General features: G+C 38.7%; 1 protein-coding gene across 1 annotated transcript in view; it reads left to right on the forward strand.

Moving 5' to 3' along the window:
* The window catches only part of LOC139708116 (proteasome adapter and scaffold protein ECM29-like), a 99,100-nt gene that overhangs the window by 16,971 nt on the left and 62,621 nt on the right, over nucleotides 1-19,508 (forward strand). Inside the window, exons 3-9 of the mRNA XM_071620094.1 lie at nucleotides 1,740-1,799; nucleotides 2,288-2,377; nucleotides 11,658-11,724; nucleotides 13,370-13,461; nucleotides 14,187-14,253; nucleotides 14,627-14,818; nucleotides 18,613-18,824. Coding sequence (XP_071476195.1) covers nucleotides 1,740-1,799; nucleotides 2,288-2,377; nucleotides 11,658-11,724; nucleotides 13,370-13,461; nucleotides 14,187-14,253; nucleotides 14,627-14,818; nucleotides 18,613-18,824 — 780 coding nt within the window. The remainder of the gene's footprint in view (nucleotides 1-1,739; nucleotides 1,800-2,287; nucleotides 2,378-11,657; nucleotides 11,725-13,369; nucleotides 13,462-14,186; nucleotides 14,254-14,626; nucleotides 14,819-18,612; nucleotides 18,825-19,508) is intronic.

The raw sequence follows: 19,508 nt of genomic DNA on the forward strand, positions 1-19,508 counted from the left end.
GCGTAGACCGCTGGCTTGAATGAACATCTTGGAGGTCGCTAGGAGCATCCTTCTATTGTCAAGCGGTGGAAACTGTCTTGCCTCCCCTTGATCATGTTACCGTCGGAAGGAAAACTTTAAGGGCGTTTTTCTCGAAATCTGATTTCCTCAACCACTTGACATACGGCAATAAAATCATCGATATCTCCGCAACAGAGTACTTTTATGACTTGTGTTATATATGAAATTAAAGTAGAAGAGAAAGGGAATAATGCCATGTCATTTTCAGAAAATTGTCCTCCCCCGACTTTCGGATCCTTTTGTTGTAGTGGGTCACATATGGAGCCAAAATGCACAATGCGTTTCGTTTGGGTTTGTTTGACAGTACGTCTTTCAAGATGGCGGATACGATAATTCCAGGACTCCTGGTTTATGTGTGTATGGTGCACGCATTAAATGGCATGCACACGCCATGCCCATGTACACACGTAACAGGAGTGGGTGGGGCGCATTAGTATCCACTTCTTAAATTGCGTTTTCATTCTGCTTGATTTGTTTTTTCATAATTGGGGACCCTTACAAAGGCAGAAAAAATTGCTACAGCTGGCGAAGCCATGCTTCCTGTTTTTGTTTTGTTTTGTTTTGTTTTTGTTTTGTTTTTTTGTTTTTCAAGCCATGCTTGTATTGCATTGTGCGGTGGTGTTTATTATGTTTTAAAAAAACCACATGACTACTTTAATAATAGCTAGGTGCAATTTTGATGTTTAGTATTTGAATATTGGTAATCTATGGCTGCTCCTTTCCTCTCCTCTGCTGTCCTGGGAGTCAACCTGCTGTGATATTTACTACGAGCACACAGTTTCGAGAATATTGTAACTTTCTTTTTACACGATTATATCATTTTGCTGCAAATGACAGTTGAGTTTCCAATTGCATTTTGCAAGATTATTATGTGTGGCTATTTGTGACTGTGATGTTTTCAAACAATGTTCCCCGTGTATCTGTTTTCACGTTGGAACTTAGCGCTGCTGTTCACTTTTTGTTTCACTTTCGTTGTCAAACACGGCGGCAGAAAATCTCAGATAGAAAGCCAAACGAAGAGCATACACTACACAATGAGCGCATCTATTGTAGCAACAACAATGGAGCATGCACGTATGGACAAAACATTCCCTAAACCCTGCGAGACGTGTCTCCAAAAGCCGGACTATGTAAATGTGTGCAACGCACACAGCGACGCACACAGTCAAACCTGTTTATAGCGGCCACCCAAGGGAGACGAAAAAAGTGGCCACTATAGACATATAGTGCATCGTTGGGAATTACTGAAATATTTAATAGCCATGAATGACTGTCACGGCCGGTTTGCAAAGCAAAAAAACACTCTGAATTATTGGCTTGTCTGTGGCTCAATATGGATCTGTAGCCACTATTACACTGGTTAAAATCTACCATAGGAAGCAAAATTGGTGGCTGCTGGCCGCATTAGAAAGGTGGCTACTATGCACAGGGTTTTTAACTACTGTCCACACTACTAAACTTCCTTAATGACTGTCCATACTAAAGCTACTTAGATTACTGTCCACACTACCACAGGAAATTCCATGCATGGATTATCCTAAGTAATCATCCTGGTGCCCAAAAAATTTGAGTCTTTAAATAGAATATGATTGAAAGGACCTCATCATTCTGACAGATGAATGAAAATGTTTGTTTATGTTCATGGTTAATGATTTATTTTATGTCATTTGTCTTGATAGCTGGACAATGCACGGATAGCAGCAAGCAAGTCTTCACCAATGATGGAAACTGTAAAAATGGTAAAGAGATTGGCTATTTATCTTTGGTTATTCAATAAATTTGGTTGTGGTAAATTTAAGTAATCAACAAAGAATGTAGCATATTACTAGTAAGTCAAAAAGTATACTAGATTTCAATAGCAAGAAAGAGTATTTTGTCATCCTTGCAATACAAATATATAGTAGATGTCTGTTGTTTCCAAGTTATATTTTAAAGTAATGCCTTGTGTACAAACATGTACAAAATTGTATTTCCATTGAAATTGAAAATCTTGTATAAAGTACTGATAATGGGGTATAAATCATGCTTCTAAAGTAGTCTAGGAATTTTTCAGCTTCTATATAATGCAGAGCACTACCAGAACTTTTCATGTCCTCCAAACATGTCCTCCTACATTTAATACAGATATGTTTTTTTTTTTTTTCTCTTAAGGCATGTATTCATGTGATCTTGATCTTACCGCAAACATTTTTATTGATTTTTTCTTCTCATTCTCTGTACGCAACAGTGTGTGCAGTATATAGATGCTGAGGTGCTAAATGAGCTTGCTCCAAGAGTGAATGACCTTATAAGAAGTGGTATCGGAGTAGCAACAAAGGTGAGTGAGTCACCATCCACAATGGCGATGATGAACCTGTTTCATGTTGTTGTAATCATGTCTTTATTGATAAGTAAAAACAAAGGACATGTTGACATATACCAACGGCGTAAATCCGTACTGAGGAGTGGGGGGGATGATCGGCGATAGTCACCATCACCACGATTGCAAGCCCATAACCAGACCGGCGCAGCCCTTGGGGGGGAGGGGGGAGGGGGGAAAGGGAGAAGCTTGGTCCCCCCCCCCCCACAGACACACACTTTACAGGGATCGAATGTCCCACTCTTTTGCATGCAAAGTGGGAGGGAAGTGGCAGCAAAAATATGAAGACTTTTTGTTCTTGTTTTTGTTTGTTTTGCTTGTCAGCCGACTTTCGGCGGAAAATCAGACCTTAAAAGTATGAAGACTTTTTTGTTGTTGTTTCTCTTGTCTTTTGATGTTCTTAGTTCTTGACTGACGGGCGATTTTGATACCCCCCCCCCTTTCAAAAACGTAGCGCAGCCCTGAAGAATGCCCAAATAAATTCAATAAAATGGTAATATGGATATCGATTTCTTTGTATGTAATAACGTAGTAGATATTTTCCTGTAGCTATGCTGTATTCTTCAATTTTCTTGATTTAAGTCAATAAAGCAATCATCCCAGGGGCATCGTTCCGTTTTAATGATAGTGGGTGGGGGAGGGACTTGGAGTTGGAATATCTGTACGAAGGAGCGGAGCGACCTAGCTGGGGGAGGGTGTGGGAGGGGGTATCCCCTCTCCCACACGAGGAAGATTTTGCATTTTCAGACCTGAAATTCAGCGATCTGGTGCACACTTTTGGTGAAATTTGGGATTTTTTTTTCCTATCACACAACGAATAAGAAAAAGAAATATTCATAGATAATTGAATGACTACATCGTGGTATTTCAGCTCTTGCTCCGCCTGTGCGACATCACTGTGAAGGCCTACTAAATAAGTGAGGCCTATCACCGGCGTAGCCAGGATTTGATCTTAGGGGGAGCGGTTAGATGCGAGGGAGCGAAGCGAGCGAGGGGGAGGGTGTGGGAGGGGGGTTTCCCCCTCCCACAGTGAGAACTTTTTGCATATTGATGTTGTAAATGGTGCAATTTGATGCGTGTTTTATCGACTTGAAACAGTCCCACATGTTTAAGGTAGCAGTATATTGTGATGTCGATTGACATAAAACAATTAGGCTATAAAGTGGTATCATTTGAATAAACTTCTTGTATTGATTCTTACACTTAATATCATGAACGGGACCGAACCCGAGCGAGCGGAGCGAGCGAGGGAAGGGGGGAGGGGGAGGGTGTGGGAGGTGGATGTTCCCCCTCCCACGGTGAGAACTTTTTGCATTTTGATGTTGCAAATGGTGCAATTTGATGCATGTTTTTACGTGTTTTATCGACTTGAAACAGTACCACTTGTTTAAGGTAGCAGAACATTTTCGATGTAGATTATTATTGAACGATTTGCCTTAAATGGTATCATTTGAATAAACTTCTTGTATTTATTCTTCCACTGAATGTCATGAACGCGACTGAGCCCGAGCAAGCGGAGCGAGCGAGGAGGAGGGGGTGTCCCCCCTCCCATGGTGAAAACTTTTTGCATTTTGATGTTGTACATGGTGCAATTTGATGCATGATTTTGCGCGTTTTGTCGACTTGAAACAGTCCCACTTGTTTAAGGTTGCAATATATTTCGATGTCGATTATTATTAAACAAATTTGCTCTAAAATGGTATTATTTAAGTAAACTTCTTGTATTAATTTTTACACTGAATATAACGAAGGCGACGCGAGTGGAGGGGGTGAGAGAGAGAGAGAGAGAGGGGGGGGGAGGGTGTGGGAGGGGTGTTCCCCCTCCCACGGTGAGAACTTTTTGCATTTTGATGTTGTACATGGTGCAATTTGATGCATGTTTTTGCGTGTTTTGTCGACTTGAAACAGTCCCACTTGTTTAAGGTAGCAATATATTGTGATGTCGATTGACATAAAACAATTAGGCTATAAAGTGGTATCATTTGAATAAACTTCTTGTATTGATTCTTACACTTAATATCATGAACGGGACCGAACCCGAGCGAGCGGAGCGAGCGAGGGAAGGGGGGAGGGGGAGGGTGTGGGAGGTGGATGTTCCCCCTCCCACGGTGAGAACTTTTTTCCACTGAATGTCATGAACGCGACCGAGCCCGAGCAAGCGGAGCGAGCGAGGAGGAGGGGGTGGGAGGGGGTGTCCCCCCTCCCATGGTGAAAACTTTTTGCATTTTGATGTTGTACATGGTGCAATTTGATGCATGATTTTGCGCGTTTTGTCGACTTGAAACAGTCCCACTTGTTTAAGGTTGCAATATATTTCGATGTCGATTATTATTAAACAATTTTGCTCTAAAATGGTATTATTTAAGTAAACTTCTTGTATTAATTTTTACACTGAATATAACGAAGGCGACGCGAGTGGAGGGGGGAGAGAGAGAGAGAGAGAGGGGGGGGGGAGGGTGTAGGAGGGGTGTTCCCCCTCCCACGGTGAGAACTTTTTGCATTTTGATGTTGTACATGGTGCAATTTGATGCATGTTTTTGCGTGTTTTGTCGACTTGAAACAGTCCCACTTGTTTAAGGTAGCAATATATTGTGATGTCGATTGACATAAAACAATTAGGCTATAAAGTGGTATCATTTGAATAAACTTCTTGTATTGATTCTTACACTTAATATCATGAACGGGACCGAACCCGAGCGAGCGGAGCGAGCGAGGGAAGGGGGGAGGGGGAGGGTGTGGGAGGTGGATGTTCCCCCTCCCACGGTGAGAACTTTTTGCATTTTGATGTTGCAAATGGTGCAATTTGATGCGTGTTTTTACGTGTTTTATCGACTTGAAACAGTACCACTTGTTTAAGGTAGCAGAACATTTTCGATGTAGATTATTATTGAACGATTTGCCTTAAATGGTATCATTTGAATAAACTTCTTGTATTAATTCTTCCACTGAATGTCATGAACGCGACCGAGCCCAAAAATGATAATTGAAGAAATAAATAGGGCTTTTTCAGGGAAGTGTTAAAATCATGGAATTTAGCTCTTATTCCGAGTGTGCACCATCTTTGTGTTACATGTACAAAGTCTAGCGAGGTAGAGCTTAGGGGGAGGGTGTGAGAGGGGGAACACAAGACGGAGCTTTTGCGTTATTAGAATTGAAATAAAGTGATCTGAAGCACACTTTTTGTGGAAAATTTGGAAATTGTCATTCCCCAAAGTATACTAAGTCTATAGAGGGGACCAAGCAATGGGAGGGTGGCAAGATACGTCTCCCATATTCGAGGGAGCTTTTTTTCAGTTTTAGATCTGAAATTCAACAATCTGGTGCACATTTTTGTTGGAATATCTGGAAATTTGTCAATCAGAGAAGGTGGAAGGGGATAAGCCCTATTCCCTATTCCTCCTTCCTACATGAGGGAGATTCTATATTTTCTGATTGCATTTAAACGTTTTGGTGCACACATTTTGTGGCATATATATTTGGAAAACTGTCTATGTTCAAAGTGTAACCACAGTCTACTTGTATGCATGGGGGCGGGGGGGGGGGGGGGGGAGGCTACGGGCGAGCAGGGAGAAGGCGTGGGCGAGTGCTAACACCACCCTTCCAGTTTTCTATCAGAAAACTCACGAAAATATTCCTCATTTCGGGAATCATTGGGGATCATAATGATATGTTTGCCCCTCCCCTCTTCCCCCGTCCGCGCTCCCCGTCCTCCAGGATCAACGCCCTTGCATACGAGGGTGCTTTTGCATTTTAGACTTCAGATGAATATATCTCGTAAACATATTTATGATGTAATCTGGGAAAATTTCAATCCCAGAAGTGTATATTATTTTTTGTTATGGGGGGGGGGGGGTTGACCCTCCGTTAATTGAAAGTATCTAGATATCTCCTCCCACCCCGGAACATTTGCAGTTTTTTAAACTGAAGTAACAGACCTGGTGCACACTTTAGATGAAACATTTTAAAATCTGTCAATCTAAAGTGTATTAAGTAGAAAGGACTGAACAGGGAGGGTATGGAAGGGGTTAGGCCTATCCCCCTCTAACGCGAGGGAGATTTTGTATTTTCAGAATTGAAATTCAGCCATCTGTGGGTGAAATATTTAGACAGTTTTCTATCAAAAAAGTAAAAACATTTCCACATCTCGGGAGTTACGAGGAGGAGCAAAATGATATGTTCGTCCCCAATACTTTTATGGGGGAACCATCCCCCTCCCCCTCCATCGACGCCTCTGCATATGAGTAAGCTTTTGTAAGTGAAAGATCTGCTGCACACTCTTTGATAAAATATATATACGGAAATACGTCAATCTCAAAAGTGTACAAAGTCTATCGAAAGGGACCCAGTATCTCAAAAGTGTACAGAGTCTATCGAAAGGGACACAGTAGCGGAGCTTTTACATATTTATGATTGCAATTCAACGATCCGGTGCATAGTTCTGGCGGTAGTTGGACAATTTTCCATAAAGAAAGTTCGAGATTTGTACTCATCTCGGGAATTGCTTGGCGGACAAATGATTTGTCTGCCCCCAACATTTCCGTAGGGGCGGGGCAAATGCCCATTTGCCCCCCCCCCCCCCAGATATAAGATTCGACGCCCTGATCATCCCTGGGTATGCCCATACATGTATCAGAGTCATCATTGTTTCAGGAATGATTCGGGAAATGGAGGGGGGGGGGGGATTCAATTATGGCGGTATATTTTTTGTTATTGTTTGTTTGTTTTCGTACATAATTTGCAGATGGTCCCGAGTTGCTCGCGTCATAGCATGTTTACATGTAAGCCTATGCTATTTGACGTTGTCAACGTCTGGACCATACAGTACCTTATGTCGATATTACTTTCTTCGCGAGCGAGCGAAGCGAGCGAGCGCTCGAGAAACTTATGTATACATTATCCTACAAGATAGAATACTGTTCAGCTCTGTTACCTGTCTGAAGGCGGGCGTACGAACGTCATGCAATATGCCAAAATTGATGCAATCACATTTCTGCTTCCTCAATTTTTTTTTCTCAAATTTCAGGGGGGGATGATATTGTACAGGCCATCCCCCCCTCCTCCATTTCAGGGGGGGATATATCCCCCCCCCCCATCCCCCGGGATTTACGCCTATGACATATACAATACCAGGGTCCATGGTCCTATTCTGGACACATGGCAGGTAATGACAAACTTACAAAATAATGCTAACAGTGAACAAATAACAAAATATCTATTTACAACAGATTTTGGAGGTTGACAACAATCACACAAAATTAATTTATCACCGAACATTTTCCCACGCAGTACACATACGCTGCATTACATTTCTGGTTTGCTGAAATGTTAATCAACTTTTACTAATTTTATAGAAATCATTATTATATTTTATAATTTTATGAAAGTATCAAGTTGATGCACATTTAAAGATATTTGGATGTAGTTTGATGTAAAGTTTTATTAATCATTTTCATGTTATGCATATAATGTGCAGATGAATTTCTGTGCCTTTTTCTGATCTGCAGTATTGTTGGTCTGATATGTAAGCTTTCAATATGATAAGGAATTTACCACATGAAAGCTCTACATCCTGAGAGATATTCGATAAAAGGTTCTGAAATTGAGTGTCAAACAGAATACAGAAATGTCATTCCAAGTTGTCCATTCCCTTTTCATTCTAAAGCAAGCCTACTATACCCCCTGTCTTGAAAAATGTGGCTAAAAACGTTTTGCTGTTCAATCCATGCACAATATTTTATTGCTGCAAAGCAATATAAGGCATCAAAGGTGGCTATCCTGAGCTATCAATAAAAGAATGGTGGTTAGCAAATACTGCAGATTAGCAAAGACTGCAAGTTCATGAGGAATTTGATGTTTGCAAAATTTCTCCTGGTATGGATGTGTAAAATATGAAATTTTAAAAACAGAAAATGTATCATGTGGGAACTAATGAAATTAGTTTTAAGCAGTTTTGAATGCACTGTTTGTGAAGAGCTGAGTAAAATGGATGACATTGTCAAGTCACTTTTTAATGTGATGAGTGTTCCTGGTAATAAAAACATTGTGAAAGGCACTTTCAATAGACCTCCAAATTCTAATAACAAAGATTCTCTATCATTACTCACCGAGTTGCTTTAATAGAGGCCCTTTATTTGTTAGTACAGATTTCTTTTTGTTTTGTGATTGTAAAACACACAATGGATAATATCTCTGTAGAGTTTCTTGAGACATTTTTGTAAACTATTCTTCTTTCGCTCCTCTTATTTCTAAGCCCACTTGTGTCTCTATTCATTTGTCTAGTACCTTAATTGATAATATCTTTTGTAAAGTTTTTTTGCCCATTTGAACTCTTTAATAATTTTTTGTGATATGACTTAAAATTTTTTAGTGATGATGCACTTTAAACTTGACCAGTTGAATAGCAATCCGCCCCAGCATTATGCAAGACATAGAGTAACCCAAGAAAATGTGTCTTCCCTTCGTGCTCCTTTAGATAATGCCAACTTGGAATAGGTGTTTGATAGTGATGATATTAATTTGTTTTGAATAATTTTTGGATATTTTTAATAGTCATTTGGATTTTAATATCTACGAAAGAAAGGATAAATGGGTGAATATAAAGCAACACCAAAGCTTTTCTTGGCTCTATCTATAGGAAAATTGATTTTTATGCATGTTAAATGAAAAGAACTGAGCAAGCACAAATGAAATATACTTTATATATATGCATTCTCTTACTAGAATATTACTTATGGAAAAGAAAAAATATTAGCAATTGCAGAGATACAAATACGATATTATGTAAAGTATGTGGAATGTATCAAAACAACCACTGAATATATCCTATCAAAATGTCTGGTACATTTCTGAAATAAGATATAATGATAAGATTATTGATAATTCTGTGGTCATTGCAAATATTTTCAATACAAATTTTAGAACAGTTTGAGAAAACCTCACTAAAGAAATTCCCAACACTGATATGTAAACTTTTTTGTTTTTTTGTAGACTAATGAAATACACATTACAGTTTTTTGTGCAAGGGGCATTATGCTGTATGTTTTCAGATTGTCCATCCATCCCTTTGTTTGGCATTTTGACACTTTCAACTATGATATATTACTTTAAGTTGTTCCACTATGATATAAGTGGGAAGGCCTTGGAATGGTTCAGGAATTATCTGACTAATCATCAACATTTTTTTTTAACAGTCATAACTTTGATTTGAGAGAATTTAATTGTGTCATGCCACAAGGTAGCCTATTGGGCCCGCTGTTATTTATTGTTTTACAACAATGTTTTTGTTTTATTTTGTTTTGTTTTGGTGGTTTTTTGCAGCCACTTCAACAGAAAGCCCAATACAGAGTGTATGTGATGCATATTAAAAACAAAAAAAAAGTTGATGTGCTAATGAACATTACAAAGAACAATCTCCATGAAATCTGCCTGATAAGATAGAATATTCACATGGATCATCTGACATAGAGGACTTCTTCATTGGGACTGAAGGTCCAGCATGCATTGTTTCAAGTCCTACCTGTATGTGTTAGGATTTTGGAAAAGTGTGAGAGTATTTGTGGGGAGTTAACTTTGATTTTGACAGCTGCAGCGCAAATCGGATTTGTGAATTAAGTCATGTAGACAGTTCTTGCCATGTTCACTGCTTGCGCTTCTAAACTAGTACTATCTGTATCCAACATTAACATACAGTGTTCACCTGTTAATCAGGAACCCCGCTTAAGTGCAACAAAACTTGATGTAACAAATTTTTCATGTGTTATTTCCTCCGCTTAATTGAAACCATGAACTACTTTATTGGGACAAACCTGGCTGAAATATATCCACTGTCCATCATTGATGCTTAGAAATAATAACTTAAAGTAAGTCCTTGGAAATAATCACAGGGATTTCTTTTCCTTGCCAGAAGGGTTATTTTCTAGCCAGTTTCCGACACATTATGCTGACTGCAGTGTCAACATTTGCTGTCGGCGTTAGACAATAAGACGTAGCGCAGATCAAGCTCTGAGCTGTTGCAGTTGGCAGAGTTTACATTCTCCTGGAAAGGAGCTCTCATGCTGTCAACCTTCACAACAACAAAGACATAGGATACCTTAAACAAATTTAATATTATGCACTTTTGTTGTGAATTCTCCTCCTTTAAAAAAGTGTAGATAATGGGCCGCATGCATAAAGAGTACATAGCAATTGCTGGTGCTAGCCGCTTTTGCTTGAATCTGTATGCATAAAAACAACAATTCCTTTCAAGCAAAAACTTTTGATCGAACTCAATCAATTGCTTGCTGCCCCCAAGCAATTGCTTAGATACCATGCATTTGCTTAAGATTGTATGCATAAAACGGACCTTTTGCTTGTTCTTGCTAGCAATTGCTTTTGTTTTTCCAAGCTGTGTAAAACGAGCTTGACCTTTCGCTTAATGGGACGTTCACTTTTAAGCATCATTTTCATATTTATAAAAGAAAGACCAGAGTTGTGCAGGAGTGGTATAAATCAACAAGAAATTTCTCCTAAGAAGTATCAAAAACTTTTTCATTTCAACAAGGGGAATTTCCAGTGGTTAGCATGCAAAATGTGATGAGAAACGGGTAGGATGTCTGACATCTGTGGAGAGTATGGAGATCTCTCTCCACGTGCGACCTGGCAGATCGGGCTACTGTAAGCAGCAGTCTGGGAAGTGATGGGAATCTGCCGTGAATATGTGTGAATACGGGTGAATATAGGTGTGTGTGAGTCTGTGTGTGCATTTTGAGTGTCATTTTGTAGTTCTTCTGCTATGTCAGAAAATGTTTGTTTTGGCACAGGCTTGATATCCCTTTTGTTGAAATGGCAACCAATTGCTTGTGCAGGACAAGCAAAAGGTTATGCATATGGATTTAGTAAGTAATTGCATGAACTTGATCTTTTGCTTAACAAACTTGTGCTTGTGCCTGACAAACTCATGCTTGTGCTTGAAGCAAATGCTTACAAGCAATTGGTTCTTTTTATGCATGCAGCCCAATAACAGACATATCTCGTTAAATCCATGTGAGCATCTTGTTAAAATCCATACGGGCAAGAAACCCAAGTTGATATCATTTGTTGGTACTCTTGTTAAAGTGCTGACTTTTTGGGCAAGGTGCCTGTCACTGTGAGCTGCATTTGATAAAACTGGTCGCATTTGTTTTTTTTTGTTTTTTTTTATGGTTATCTGCTGTTCAGTCACTAATATGTTTGTTTTCTGTGTCAAATATTACTATGGCAGGCTGGCTGTGCAAATCTTCTCATTCTCTTGAGTCACCAGTGCCCATTAGAACTTGGTGCACATGCAGGTAATGAATGTGTACCATAAATCCATACGAGTCATGAGAAAGTGTGATTTTTTTTTCTTTAATTGAAGTGTGCAAATTCTGTTGTTAAAGTGACATTGCTAATTGTTAGTTAGAAGCGGACAAGTTTGTTTTGTGACATTGTCCTAGTTACATATATATGTCACTTTTTCAGCACCATGAAATGAGAACTCTATGCATGATCATTGTTATGGTTAATTTCTAACAATGGCACCTCCCTTGGTATCTCTCTTTGCTTAAAACTGTTTTTCACTGCCTTGTTGGTTCAAGATTAAATGAGTATCAATTGTTCCACCCTGTCTAGATTTTTTAGGTTTTTTACAGCAAGACAAGACAAAAAAACAACAACAACACAACAACCTTGCCCTGTACTTGCCAAGGCCTGTCTCATTCACCATTTGTAATGGTACATGCATACTTTATACAACTGTAGCTTTTGTTACACCTCTGCCAAGCAGGCATCCAAGGAAAAGATATTGGAGTCAGTGTGTAGTTGGTCATTTTACATACATGTATCATTGTTGAACAAACTTATTCACAGCTCTCAAACTTTGTGTGGGTCTGCTAGTCAGAATTTTCATTATTCATTCTTATGATTATCAATTGAGATTTTGATTAAATGTGACAGATTCTAAATCATTTTCAGAGGCTTGGGAAAGATAAGTGTAGGTACAGCTGTATGGCACTGTTTCCATTGAATCCTTGATTGACAGGCATGGTGAGAGTTTGTGGTTAGTAATTACGTGAAAGCAGTATCACAATTTTTATGCTTCAGCCACAAAGTGGCACTGTAGGCATTATGCTTTTAAGTTGTTAGTCCCTCAGTCTACAACATAATTGATTTTGTGGACAGTGTAATTCAAGAACCGTTTGAGGTACAATAAAACAAAACATGGCGTATATGTACCTGTATCAGTGGACAAAGCTGTGCCTATCAACTTGTGGGTGCACACTCAAGGTTAAATGTTATGGGTCAAGTTCAAATTCTAAAATTTGACCATTTCCCTATATATCTCTTCAATGCCTGAAGGTATTTTCATGAAACTTAGTGTATGCATGTACAAGTGTATTACCAGGTTAGGATTTACAAGGGAAAGCTTTTGAGCATTAGGTCAAATGTTAGAGATCAAGTGAACATGCTGAAATTTCAGTTTTTCCATGATCTCTCCAAAATGGCTCAAGGTACATGTATCTTCATGAAACTTTGTACATATACATGAATTGTCTGACACTGTTTCTCTTTATAATTTTTGGTCATGAGGTCAAAGACCAAGGGTCAATGTTCAGATTAAAATGCTATAATTACACTGTTGTTATTTTGTGCTGAATTTATACTATTTTCTCTACACCCTTGTATTGATTGAATGTCCACACATGGCAGTGTATTTAAACATGGTATATAGAATTTTCTGCAAGAAAATTTTACATCTCAAAGCTTTGTCATGAAAATTAGTGTATATTTACCAGATAATGACTATTTTCCAATCATGTGAAATTGTCATATCACATTTGAAATATGTACTAAGACCTATATTGAGAATTATGTGATATTGTGGAGGCATACAGCTGTAGATGTACCAGTCACCATAAAATGTAGTTTTGATTAAAAATCATTTCACTCATGCAGGAAAACTTTTGGCATCTCTCCTATCTGGCTTGAGTGACAAGAGTATGGCAGTGAGAAAACACAATGCCATTGCCATTGGTCATCTAGTGAAGGTCAGTAAATGTCAGAAGCCAAGCATCCACAAGCTTTCTTGCATTTTTTTTCTTTTTGAGGGGAGCAACAGAATTTAATTCAGAACCAGAAGGGAATGCAACTGAGTAGACAGTTAAATATATTTTTGTGCAAGAAATAGCTAACAGAAATATCAACAAACTCAATCATTGCCAGTAATGCAATTACTGTAAAAGAGAATATTTCTGCGCGACTAATTGTTCGTGCTTAGCCAGGTGAGAAGAGTTTCACATGTTTTTAATTCCGCGGAATCAAGACCTCAACTACTAGAACATATGGCAAGCAAAAATATTCACATGCTTTTATTTTTGTGCAAGCAGTTGGGCAAAATGTGCGAAAATTTCAACACCGCAAAAATTTCCACATTTACAGTAGCCAATCATTGCAATGACCAAATAGAAAAAAAAAAAATGGTGAATTGTGTGCCCTGAGGACTGCTTCATAAGATTCTCTGCAGCATTCTCATCAATGTACAATGTACTTGTTCTGATTGAAGATGTACAAGTATATCCTCTTAGTCTCAGAAAGTACTTACAGCTAGAAAAACTGAACATGAGACAAACAAATCGTGATAAGCTCATTATGCTATAATTGTTATGGTGGCATGCTATGGTATTACAAGATAATTAATCCTTCCCCTCGTGGTCACAAATTAAGTTTTTTTTTATCCGCTCAAGATATATATATTTCATTTTACTCTGTGTAGGTTGCGAAGGATAGCAGCATCGTGAAACTAATCTCTCGGTTGAAGTTATGGTACTTGGAGAAAGATGGTGAGTTTTGCAAGCAGCAGAAAATAAACAGTGGCATTACAGAATTACTATTAATATAAATAACAAGATTTCCTGCAATCTAAGTCAAAAGGTATTTGTTTGTATACGATCATATCACACAGATAAAGCATACAGGTCTTTTTTGAATATTTGTTGTCCTGAATCTTGTCATGCTGAATTGCATGTGTACTTCTTACTGCAAGTAGTGCTAAAGACTATTATTAAAGGACAAGACACCTCTAGTGTAATATGTCTACATTGTAATGGCAACAAAAGCATTCACAAGTATTTCAGACATGCAGCTATAGCTATGATTTTGGTTACATCAGGCAGGGTAAATCTTTCTGTTGTTAACCTTTTGTTTTGTTTAAAGATGGAGGACTTCATGAGGCAATCGGAGCAGCCCTGCAGGCTATGTCCAGGCAGAACCCAGACATCCTAAAAAGGCATGCTGCTATGGCCTTGCCCCTGGCCTTCTTGGCCATGCACCAAACCAAACAGACAGACAGCAGGGGAGATGAGAAAGAGTGTGTCTGGGAGGAAGTCTGGTTGGACTCAACGCCAGGTGCTTAAAGCCAGATAATATCACATCAAATCTCAAGTCTTTCAGCCAAAATATTATTTACGGATGTCCATATATATCAGTGCAATTTGCTCAGATCAGTAAATAAAAAATAGAAAAAAGAGAGACAATTATGTGCATGAAATGATACATAGTGTAAGTGAAGCATCAAGGTCTATGGACAATATATTTTTATCGTAAATTTCTGTTTCTGGCCAGAATTTTAGCTAGAAATGTGCGATAATGTGTTTGTTCGGATAGAAATGAAAATGCACAATTCTTCATATAAACAAAATGGTTCAACTTCAAGATCAGTTCTACTGTATTCCAGCTGTAACTTCAACTATGAATATTCAATGGTAGTGGTATGCGTTAGAAAGAGTAGAGGTCAATTAAAAACTATTAGATAGAATGACATGGGGAACAGTTCGAATGGAGAAGCTGTCATGACTGAGCGGATAAGACCTCAAGCTTCCATTCTTGCTCGAAGTTCAACCCACAGCCCAGTAACAGTATCCTTTGGCAAGGCACTTAACTCTTAATGCACCACAGTGTAAACCCCCTGTGTGCCACATTATTTTGAGACCGCAAAACAGGCATGCTTTTGGAAAACGTTGTTTTTCAAATCTATGTATCTTTTTAGGGATTTTTGTTATTAAAGCTTACAAGTATCATGTAATGTCATTTGCACACAAACCAGTGACCGGGACAAAAAATTAGAATTTACTCACAAATCCAATAGGTAACACCACTTGATACTTCATCGCCATATAAAGCAAGCTACATGTACATATGAGAGGAATGGAATGGGGAGTGATGCTTTCATTGCACTGTGCATTTGGCAATTTATCGATCAGTTTGGGTGGGGTTGTGCGTTTGAGCAAAATATGCGAACTTGGCTGAGTTAATCCTCATAGCCTAGTCTTTTTGAGGAGAATAAAAGAAACTGCGAATTTGCAGTGTTACCATGTTGTAATGTGAAATACTGATTAACTTAACATGAAAACAGAGTAGAATAAAGAAACCCAATTTTATGGTATCTATGATGTTATATTTACAGATAATTGAGTAGGCATTTTGGTTAAATGGGTAGAATTTTTCCATAAATAAAGTGAATTATACATTTCTGGAAAGCTAAAGTCTCAAGGAATATGAATTATCAAGTTTCAGAATGTGAAAAAGTCTCTAGAACGATGGAGATGTGGTGTTTAAGACCCTTTTCTGACCGCCAGAACCCAATCTGATGGCAAAAATTTGGGGACCAAAATTATGATGTCACGCAAGGAACGAATCAGCCCTGCGCTGATGTGCTGTTGCTACACAGCGCCGTGGTTCAAAGCGTGAATTCTACATGATACATAGGCACATTTCAGCGAGGTATCTTCCTAAAAAAAAGGAGGTACATGAACATTGTTCCATATACACTGTAATTTGTGTAGATTTTTACTTATTGCATCTATCTTGCTTAGAACTAAGAATACCGATGTTGTCCGTTTGGACTTTTACTTGGAATGTGCTTTTGTGCCTTAATCTCGACTCTCAAACAGTCGGTGCCTGGTAACTTGTGCTTGAAACTGGAAGCGAGTACATTGTATCAGAGTCCTAGGTACTTATTCGTGCATAGGACGTTTAGATTCTAAACTAAAATCAGGTAGGCCTGCATTGAATACAGACCTAATGTTAGATCTAGGTGAATGTTTCATTTTTATTTTTGCAGTTTCACATTTCCTAAAAAAATTCAGATGAAGACAACTAGAATCTCCAGTGGAGCTCTAGACCTATTGATTACACATTATAGGCCAACGAGTATGTGAGCTCTAGCTTTATTTAGCTTAGGCATTTAGCGTACATGAATGAAATAAGAGAGGCTTCAGCGTGGCTGACTCAACCATTCTTTGTCGTAATTTGTCAAGTAGAATAGAATTGTTTTTGTAATCAGAAATGTAAAAAAAAAAAATGTCTTACGGTAGCATAGAATTTCGAGAAGTAAATTATCAAAGTGGAATGGATAATTTCCTCTCAAAATGGCTAGACCTAAGATCTACATGGTGACCTGAGTTTGTTTTCATTCACTCCAGCCATCAGTCGCTGTGACCCAAGTCACAATACACATGTATAATTACATAAATATCTGCCCACAAAAACAGAAAACATTAAAGAATTGCATCAGCTTTACACATCAAATGTTGTGAGGTACATAAACAAAGTGCTCACAGTTTTAATGTAAGCTTATGAACTGGACAGCCTAAATCTCTTGTTATATTGATCTAGTTCTAGGTCCCATCAACACGTAATGTTAGGCCTATCGGGTAATCCCCTCAAAAAATTTGCACATCCATCTTCATTAGATCTGTAGATCTCTTGATAGAGCTAACGTGAGAGATCTAGACTAACATTAGTCATACTCCTAAGAGTAAAAAAAAAAAAAAAAAATGTGCTCCCAAAACACCCTCTGAACGGTGGAAATTTCAGGAATCTAGCTAAATATATTTCACATTCGGATAACTTTAATACCTTGGGTTTGGCTTTTGTCCGTAGACCGCTTAGTGTGTCTGTATGGAGGTCTGTACAAATATAATAGGTTTACCTACTGTACAGTAAAGAACTCTGATACTTTTGTGAGACGTAGGCCCTACGTCTAAAACTCACTTTACAGCTTCTGCTGCTACATGCTGCTAGCTTGCTGCTGGCGACCGGCCAGCTAGAATGCATCCACTGTACTAGCTATAGGAGCTAGTACTGGTACGGTGCTCAATAACCCTATAGCTGCTTGTGTACTGAGTATCAGTAACCAAAGGGATGGTAGTAAGGGCACGTTTACACCGAGTATGGTAGCGGCAACCGTCATGATTTTTGCTATGGTGCGCCAAAAGGAATCATGTCTGGTTCTGTTAAGAAATATAGTAATTCAGCACAAAATCACCAAAATGTTATTCTTATGTTAAAATCAACAGCAACAAAATCACCAGTAGAAGATTAATCTTGTAACAAAATTATTAGCGTAGAAGTGATATTGTAACAGAACCAGACATGGTTCCTTTTGGCACACCATAGCAAAAACCCGACCCGTTGCCCTTATCATGCTTGGTGTAAACACGCCATAACAGTTCAATGCGCACAGCAGCTGTGAAGAGCCTTGCATGACGTAATAATTTAGGGCTCAAAAAAGACAGCTGTTCTGGGGCAAAAATCACTGGAGTGAATCAATCAGTTTTAATTCGCAATTTCTCAGTGGCGCGAATATCTTTTAATAAGTTACATTTAAAAACTGGTTCAGGAGACATTTCCCTCTGCTTTGACACCTTATATGATTTTCTTGATTTATATTTCATGTTCTTTGTCCTTTAAAAAATTATACTCACAGATTGCTATATGGATGCAAGACGCAACTTGGTGCTTGCCTTGTGTAAACTCTTGATTACTTTGCTCAGTGATTTATCATTCTCTCAAAGGTTGCTAAAATGTAGGTAGTTTCTGTTAAGTGACATAAGATTTGTCATACACAAACATTGATGTACAGACCCTGAAATTGTCTCTGACATCTTGTTTTTATTTGATTCTCCTCATAACAGGTTTTTCAGGTCCCCCACTTTTTGGCACCATGCATAGGAATACATAGGGTGTGACCACTTTGACCCCCCGAGGAGGGGGATCTGGAGGCAGACATGCTACCAACTGAGCCAAATCACCACCCTGTGTGGATACTGTAGTAAAAGTTTTACTCCAAAATCCAACCTGGAACAGTGTACATTCATCCTTTGACATGTCTAGGGTATCATCATTGCATCCTTTTCCAGGCACAGAGGGTGGCATCCGCCTATACCTGACTGAGATTGTGACTATAACCAAGGAGTGCCTGAGGTTACAGTCATGGCCACGCAAGGCTCAGGCAGCCCGTGCTATGAGCACAGTTGCAACTAAGCTTGGTTCTAGGATACAGCCTTCCCAGCTAAGCCTTCTTCTTGGTGCCCTGTTGGATGGGCTTCAAGGCAGAACATGGAATGGGAAGGTAGGTCAAATATGCTGTTCTAAGACATTATAATGTATTGTTCTTGTCCACATTCTAAGAGAACCCTTTTCATTAAAACCATATTGCTGCAATACACTTTGATTATTAGGAACTTCCACTGTAATCATTTGAAGCTCTCAAATAGTCAATTAAATGGGCAAATCAACACATTAACCCATTGAGGACGGACTGATTTTGCTACAACACACATTTCCCATAGACACCTGCCCGAATAACTCGGGACTTGTCCTCAACGGGTTAAGGCCCCCGTTTTAACAGAGTCTTTAGTTCCTACTACCGGGAGCATTGCTGCTCTTCTGTATGACTAAATATAACTACTGTGTATGTAACATGTAAATGTAGCTTTATAAAAAGTATGTGCCAATGCATACATGTATCTATATGCCTTAAATTAAGAAGTTTCCTTCAAAAAGGAAATTAATGTAAAATGATTGCAGTGAGAGAAAAGATGAATTCCTGATTGGATTGGTTTATTCTTTAATCATTTTGATATTTTAACAATCACCCATATATTTAGAAGTTCTTGCAAAGGGCACTTTAAGAAGTTTCCTTGCGAGTGAAAGGTCTCTTGTTTACCATTTTAATGCCCTTATGAGGGTACTAGGGGCATTATATACAACACATGTACATTGGTTTGTGTTGTTCTGTATGGCCTACATGTAC

This window comes from Diadema antillarum, unplaced genomic scaffold (genome assembly GCF_040938485.1).
Source record: "Diadema antillarum isolate AM-2024a unplaced genomic scaffold, OU_Dant_1.0 seq00001306_RagTag, whole genome shotgun sequence".
NCBI lineage: Eukaryota > Metazoa > Echinodermata > Echinoidea > Diadematoida > Diadematidae > Diadema > Diadema antillarum.